The sequence below is a fragment of the Salmo salar genome, chromosome 10 (genome assembly GCF_965601325.2).
Source record: "Salmo salar chromosome 10, fSalSal1, whole genome shotgun sequence".
Lineage (NCBI taxonomy): Eukaryota > Metazoa > Chordata > Actinopteri > Salmoniformes > Salmonidae > Salmo > Salmo salar.
Genome location: NC_138300.1, coordinates 14,926,387 through 14,934,391, shown reverse-complemented (window position 1 = coordinate 14,934,391; position 8,005 = coordinate 14,926,387). Strand labels below are relative to the sequence as shown.

General features: G+C 42.1%; 1 protein-coding gene across 10 annotated transcripts in view; it reads left to right on the top strand.

Annotated features, from left to right (window-relative positions):
* The first annotated feature begins 889 nt into the window (after positions 1-889).
* Positions 890-8,005, top strand: part of LOC106613561 (nuclear factor 1 A-type) — a 183,760-nt gene continuing 176,644 nt past the window's right edge. For 2 of the 10 annotated variants that reach the window (XM_082956733.1, XM_082956729.1), the window contains exon 1: positions 891-1,328. In XM_082956733.1, coding sequence (XP_082812859.1) covers positions 1,233-1,328 — 96 coding nt within the window. In that variant the 5' untranslated portion in view covers positions 891-1,232. Of the gene's footprint in view, positions 1,329-8,005 lie in introns of all 10 variants that reach the window. The other 8 variants (XM_082956740.1, XM_082956737.1, XM_082956730.1 and 5 more) reach the window with 7 other exon arrangements.

The window sequence follows — 8,005 nt, the reverse complement described above, 5'->3', positions numbered from 1 at the left end:
GCTCTCGATATCTCTGGCGGAATCGAATTCCATAGCTGCTATGCTACAATGGGAGAACTGTTTGATGGACGCTCTGTCTCCTTCTCCCTCCCCCGGTTCAGGTATTCCCCCTGATGAGGAACCTGAGCTTCAGAGAGCACCGGCCGGGCACCACCTCTCATGGCCCTCCAGCCCTGCTCAATGCACGCAACGACTCCGAAAAGAGAAAGCAGAGTATTACTGTACATTATATTTGTTAGGGCATACAAAAGTGGGATGAAATAAAAAAAATATATGTAATCGAATTTTAGATAGTGTATCGATTGTACTACATGCAATGGAGAACGTGGTTATGTACTCAAATCAAGATGAACATTTAACATTTCTAAAGATGTATATAGAGTGTCTTCTGTAATAGTACTCAACATTTTTTTATGTTCTGCACTTTACACTCAAAGTAAAGTGGTTTGGTTACTTACGTATCCATTTTTAAAGGTGTGAAGTGTCTTCTGGACAGCCTTGAATTCCTCCACATAATGTCCGGACTCTGTCTAGATCAAATAATATTAGCGGTGTAAAGTAAGACAGCTTGTAAAATATAGCACCCCCATGTCCATTTTTTATGGGCTTTAGTGGATCCTATTGTCTGGAGGTATTTATGCCGAAAGATAGACATTTGCCAGGAGAGGGAAAAGGGGGGGGGGGGGGGGGAGCCCAAAACAAAACAAAACATCGCATGATAGTCTTTAAGCAGTTCCATCTGTCCGGCAGAAATTTCAGGCTAATAGCCTGTAGCGCTTCAGCCCACTGCCCTCACTCTCTCTCTCTACCTGACTCTGTCCTATTAAATCTCTCCACTCCTCAAAAAAAAAAAAGATCAGAAAGTCAGGAAAAAAAATAAGAACTTGTGCAGACCCAAGTCAACAGGGCTAGTGGTGGGGTGGTGATAATGAAGAACAAGCCCTAATTACAGAGGGAGAAAGAAATGACCCCAAGAACTCGGTGATGTGGAAAATAAGCTCATCATTCTGGTGTGTTTTTTTTGTTGAAAGACTGCGCGCTCTGTGAGCAGATGACTGCTGCTCACCTTGCCACGGGGTCTGCTTGAGATTGGTTCATTGTCAAGGATTTTTTTTTTTTTTTTTTTACCCATGATTCCATATGGTATGGAGCGGGCTACATGTTGCCCAACATGCCAGTGCAAATGTTTTCTCAATTAGTTATCTTATCTCCGGTGAGTGCACCAGCATCAGATGAAGCTTGCTGACAGCGTAATGGCAGGCAAAACCACGGAAGGCTCCATCAAATGGCAGCTCTGCTACGACATCTCAGCCAGGACTTGGTGGATGGTAAGTTGGCAGCAACCGAAGCTGTTTTTTTTCTTCCACGTTCTTTCCCCATTTGTTCTTTTAAAAAAACGTCCCCATTCTTTAGATCCTTCAAAAAAGACACAAAAACATCTTCTTTTTAAAAAAAAAATTTTTTTTACTCCATTCTTCAACTTCACATTGAGTGGATTTTAAAATAGTGGTTGGTTTGTTTTTGTGTCTGTTGTCAATGTCAGTCCTCTCTGTTGGAGCCTTGTCACTCTTGTCCCCTTGTTTGTTTTTTTTCCAAGTCTCTTGTCGTCTCAGTTCAGTATGTCAGTTCTGAAATATTGTTCTGCCGGCGCTGTGCTTATTTGTTCTTGTTCAGTGTTTAACTTTAGTTTGGCTTCAGGAAAATAAATATCCATTTATGGAGTAAATATTTTGTTCACAAAAAAACTATTCATCTGCTGACTGTAATTCAACTTTTCTGCAGTGCACAGATGAGTCGGCCCTTGCCATAAGTAAACCAATATTTTGCCAGCGTCGGCTCGTCTCATCTAGTTAAGGAAGGTTGAGTGCAGGCGTTGAAAAAAAGGACCAAAAAGTGTTGCACCGTTTCTGTCAGACCTCTAGTTCATTCTAGTTTACCGAGTGTGCGGAGCATCGCACTCCGCTCCTGAGCTCTGACATGCAGCGCCGGCAATTAAAGCGCACAGAAAAAAATGGAAAAAAAGAACATGCCCTGGGACGAGTCGGACCCAGCGCTGGGGCAGATTAACTTGCTTGTTGTGGTCAGCGAGGCCAGACAACCTTTGACAGCCCTGTCGCTCCGGCAGCGATGTGGAGAGGTTAAAGTGGAAGGAGGGAGAGCGAAGGAGAAAAAAAAGACGAGTGGAATTTGTAGACTTCGCTGAGAGACGAGGAGGGGTAGGGGGATTCACAATAGTCTATTGTGGCCAGTAGATACAAATGAGCCCAGTCGGGCTGGATAAAAGGGCTTTGAAACTCCCAGTGCCCTGTGTTCATTAGAGGACGACTCGTTATCCCCAGCATCGTTATATTACTATTATCTTTATTATTGCCAGCGTAATTAGAATAATTATTTTTGCAAGGGAGAGTGTGGTGGCGAGCATTGGTCCTTTTCTCCACTGCAGGTTCCTTGCCAGATTGTATAAAATAAGGTAGTTGTATTGCCAAGAGACAATGGCTGTATTATTCCTCTGTAAGAAGACCATGAACTTTAGAATTCCACTCCGTTGTCCCCCTCTCTCTGGCTCCCCCGCCCTCCTCTCCTCGCCCATTCCACCTCGTCCACAGCAGCAGTCAGCAAGCAGCGCTCCATGCCTGTGTGTAGGGAACTGATGAGGGGCAGAAGGAGAGAAACGGGAGCCTTTCTCTGCCTGTCACTTTCATTAGGAGTCCCAGTGAAATTGGTTTTAGACCATCACTACAGAGGGCGACATGTCACATAGGGGAAAGAGGTGGTAGGTAGTGGTGGTTTAGTTTTTGTACGGAAAGGGGTAGAGATGTGTGGGCATTCCTCACTGTCGCTTTCTCCCCCTCTCTCTGGGGCCATGGGGCTGAAGACTGGATGAAGACTGAGTGTTCCCCAGTTCGTGGACTTGCTCATTTTGAGTAATCTCTTGCTGCTTTTTAAAAAACTTTTATCCTCTAAAAGAAAATGAAGCTTTCAGTTGGTCTCTTGCACATGTTCTTACAAAAATATAATTAAAGTTGATTTACTTGTTAAAAGGTCGCCTCATGAGATATGGTAGTTATATGTATGTGTATGTATGTGTGAGTATGTAAAATCACCTGTACAATCCACCATGCAACCCAGGGATATATATATATATATATATATATATATATGAAAAGGTGTATTCCTACGTTGTATGGTGGATTGTACAGGTGATTTTGTGAGCCGTAATTGCACACTAATGAATCATTATTGTGTTTAAAGCAGTATAAGTACTGAAGAGCTTTGAATTAATTTAGTTATCAGTCAATAGACATTTGTCAATACATAATCTGGTGTTGAATTTCAAAGATGCTACCTTGCATTTATCTAATGTCAAATAAATCATTTAGTGTTTTGACATTTAAATTCTATAAATACACAATGTATTTTCTGTGAATGTTTATATTAATATGATGGTAAAGGTAGTGAAGTAATGTTGCATGAGTGTTGCAAATCATTATTGATTTACTCTGAAAATGTGATTTATATAGGTTTCTACAACCACTGTTTATTGTATTGGAAAAAATGTATACACTACACCATATTTGTTTCTAAATCAGTAGCTCACTTGGAAAATGTCCTATCTTGTGGCAATACTAAAAATCGACTTTAAAAAAATGTGGAATGTGAAATGTATTAGGTGGCTGACCAAGGAAACTGAGATGACGTCCCTTCAAATGGATCGTGTCCTCGCTGTATTAATCAAGAGTCCAAGGTTTACGATGACATGGTCATTATGGGAATGCTGCGGGATGGTTTCCACTTTAGAAGAGGAGGAGTGGAAGCTGCTTTTATTAATTGCCGTCCATGTGCTCCCATTCACTTGAATTAGTCAACAGTTGCTTCGACTAATTTAATCCCTCTGAAATGTTATATCAGATTTTTGAATGGCACTGGAGGTTAAATTAGGTTACAGCGGAAAGAGGATTATATGTTTAATTTCAGAACCACAGTTCTAGTAATTATTTCAGATGATTAGCACAGACTGTGTGGAATTCATCTGTTTTATTTGAGCTCAAACGTTTCAACTGTTATTTGGCATTCATCATATTTAATGGAAGTAGGTCTGACCATTTTGCCAGTCTGCTCTCTTTATTATAATTCAAATGGATATCATTTGCTTCAAGGTTTGCCACATTATTACCATTGCAAGTAGACCCCTTGTAATTGATAGGGCATAACCCTCATCGCCCACATTGTCAATATAAGTCCCACATTTTCCAATTAGTAACTCATTGAGCTTTGTTTTCTAGCTTTGTCAGTTATCGGACTTGCTACATCAACTGCTGAATGTTCTATGTGATCTGTTGTATACCTACATTTGTGTTATTTCATGTTCATTCCAGTGAGCGTTTCACCTCGGCTGTGGTCTGTACACATTTGCCGCTATCTCGTTAAACATAGGGGATGTAGACTCCATCCTGTACTTTTTTTCACTGACTACACTGGCAAAATGGACAGATGTTCCACTTAAGTAATCTCGTACAGCTTGCTTATTTGAAATGCATCTCAGAATGAAGAGGTATGACATGGGCTCTTTTAGTGGGCCATCTTGTAAATTCATTTATACTTCATGAGCTTCGTCATTGTAAGGTTTGTTCATAAAGGGGCTTTCAAGATGACCAGTTCAAATGCGCATCAGAAGTGCGTGTCTCCCCGGCACAGTCAGTTCTGGTCGAGCTACGCTCCTGTAACGTACTCTAAGTGCATCCAAATGATACCAGTCACAAGTGTTGCCCTTTCAGTCTGCACACCTCACCTCCTGTGTGTCTTTTCTTCTGAACTTGCTTGGTTTGTCTCTCTTCATACTTCACGCTATGGTCTATTTAAAGTAACCGTTCCCGTCTTTTAAATGTGGTTCTATTCTCCATTATTTTTGAAATATTGTCCAGTAGCAGGCGTCCAAGAAATATGACCTTTTTCTGACATTGATATTATTCTATTTTCCATGTACATTTCACGTGTTACTCATCATTTAGCCTTTTGAGAGGTGGCGGGGGGCCGGGGCTCTCTGTGCGCCGTGGCTGTGCCGAGCAGCTCTATGTGATAAAGGCACTCAGGCTTTGTTTGAAGTCGGCCACTCTAATTAACCCTGTTTGTGCCTGAGCCATGGGGGCTGCGGGCCGACCCGCCAGTGTGTTAACACTGCGCTCATGTCATATTTCACCACCGGAGGGGCTAATGGGATTTCAGCTGCACTACAAGTGCCGTTCCTATAATCCACTTGTCAGTGAGCAGACCCCCCCCCCCCCCCCCCCCCCCCCCAACAGGCAAATGTGCACAGTGTGTGTGTACAGTATTCACTCCTACTGTAAGTAGTGGGCATATGAGTGTGTGAGAGCCAGTGGCAGAGAGCGGGCGGGGGTATGGCATGTGGGAATAAAATAATGACCATAGTCATTTACCATCACCCCCAACAGCCTCCCTGCAACTATAGCTATCATATTTATTTGGGGGGGGGGGGGGGGGGGGGGAAATCATGCCCTGCACCTGATCTGTCACTTTCAAATAACTGGGAATTAGTGTCTCATCACCTTTATTATGTGTTGCTTCTAAATGAAGCTCAGAGCTAAAAAGGGAGAAAATGAATCTTGAGATCCCTGCCCTGGGAAAAAAGAACAAACTTTCGCGTACTTGTTTCAGCAGATATTCTTCATAATTGGTGTTCATTATTTTGTCGTCTAACTGCAATTGTTTATTCAGGAATCAAATGATTCAATTGAATTGCTCTCCTGGGGCACCAGAGATCAAACTCTGATTTGCCAACTTGATGAATCAGGCTTTGTGTCCGTAAATATGCAGCGGCATTGTGCTCACAAGTTGTCTTTGTTCTGTGTAAAGTCGTGTTCATTAGCCAGCCCTCACATCTATTCTGATAACATGGGACCATTGTACCCAGAGTCACAGGTTAAAGGGATACTTCAGAATTGAGGTCCTTTAGCAGATGAACTTGTAGATAGCATTTTTAAGTCTCTGTGTGCTGTTTGAAGGATGTTGCTAACTAACTCTCGTGCAATTGCTAACTAGCGTTAGCGCAATGACTAGAAGTCTATGGGTATCTGCTAGTATCCATAAACTTCCAGTCATTGCGCCAACGGTAGATAGCATTAACTCGTGAAACTACCTCTAACTTCCTTCATACTGGACATATGGATACAATTTTTGTGTCTACAAATTCATCGGACTCTGGGGAAGTATACTGAACCAAAAAAAAAAAACGTAAAATGTTGGTCCCATTTTTTTGTGAGCTGAAATACACTGGAGAAGTGTGCTTTTCACGGATGAATCCCGGTTTCAACTGTACCAGGCAGATGGCAGACAGCGTGTATGGAAGCTGAAGACATCCTACAGTAGTTCTTCCATGGCCTGCGTACTCACCAGACATGTCACCAACCATTGAGCATGTTTGTGATGCTCTGGATTGACGTGTACGACGACGGCGTGTTCCAGTTACCGCCAATATCTAGAAACTTCACACAGCCATTGAAGAGGAGTGGGACAATGTTCTACAGGCCACAATCAACAGCCTGATCAACTCATGAAAAGGAGATGTGTTGTGCTGCAGGAGGCGAATGGTGGTCACACCAGATACTGACTGGTTTTCTGATCCACGCCCCTACCGTTTTTTTAAGGTGTCTGACCAACAGATGCATATCTGTATTCCCAGTCATGTGAAATCCATAGATTAGGGACTAATGAATTTATTTAAATTGACTGATTTTCTCATGAAGTGAAACTCAGTAAAATCTTTGAAATTGTTGCATGTTGCATTTTATATTTGTGTTCAGTGTAGATAAAGGGCCTCAATGCCAAAATCCCGAAGTATCCCTTTAAGGCTGAATCTACGGGTGCCCAAAACAAGTCAAGATAGTGTAAAATCACCAGAAGTCCATGTGGCTGTATGATAAATCGAGTTAGCACAGTAAGAAAGAAGATGATGTTTCCAGATAGCTTATGACAGCGTCTCATATTTGAAAAAAAAACTCATTATTGCAGAAGTGAGCAGTTTGGGGTTTTAAATGTCGGCTTTATGCTCATTTAAAATTCTTAAACGTCAATATTGTATTACTCCACACAATCGGAGATGGCGATGAGCAGTTTGGCGCATTTTAGCAACTCAATTTATCTACCGTTCCACCATGTTACCATCGCAAAAAGACATGAAACTGTCAGCGTTTGGGCCGTGTTCGTGCTACCTGTGCGTTACCCATGTGGTGCAGTTACAGTGTTAGCGTCATATTGTGCACAAGATGTTTCCAATTTGGTCTCTTCTATGGACTGGAGAGAGATGATTAGAGGGGAGGAAATTGGAGGATTAAAATTGTCTGCTTGAACTTCCTGAACACTACATGCTCGCTCTCCTTCACTCTCCCGCTCTGAGCAGCCATAGGCCCTACAGCCTGGGAAATTGTCTACCGGTTCACATAGACTTCCAGACTAGGTGTGTGTGTGCGTACACCGGGTGGTGCACAGTGTAAGATAGCTCCCAGTGTGCGTCAGGCTGTCAGCTGGGTCTGTATCAACGGCCTGATATGAGTCACTTCTCTCCCAGGGTAATGATGGGAATTGGTCATTGTGTGACACTGCTAGACGCTAGCAGGCAGGTACTGTATGTATGGCCACAATAAGATTAGAAATGGTAGTAGTTTGTCCTCTAGAATAGGTTATGTCTAGGAGGTTTTAATGAAAATGTGTACTTGTTTTTCTACATTCACACTGAACTAGAAAGTAAAAGTGTTGCCATTTATTTATTGTTGCAAATGATCGTATTCTGTATAGTTGTGTTTGGTGCTATTATTTCAAATCTTGGTAAATTAGCTCATCTTTGTTGATCTACTGCTACAGTGGTCTGTGCAAGCTGAGGAATAGTGTTTATTTTGAGTTACTATTTGAATTTCTAGTCTGGATGGGATTTTAGGCTCTTCGGCTTCTTTTTGCAATATAGTATTGGAACATTCTGAATGACTAGCAGAAG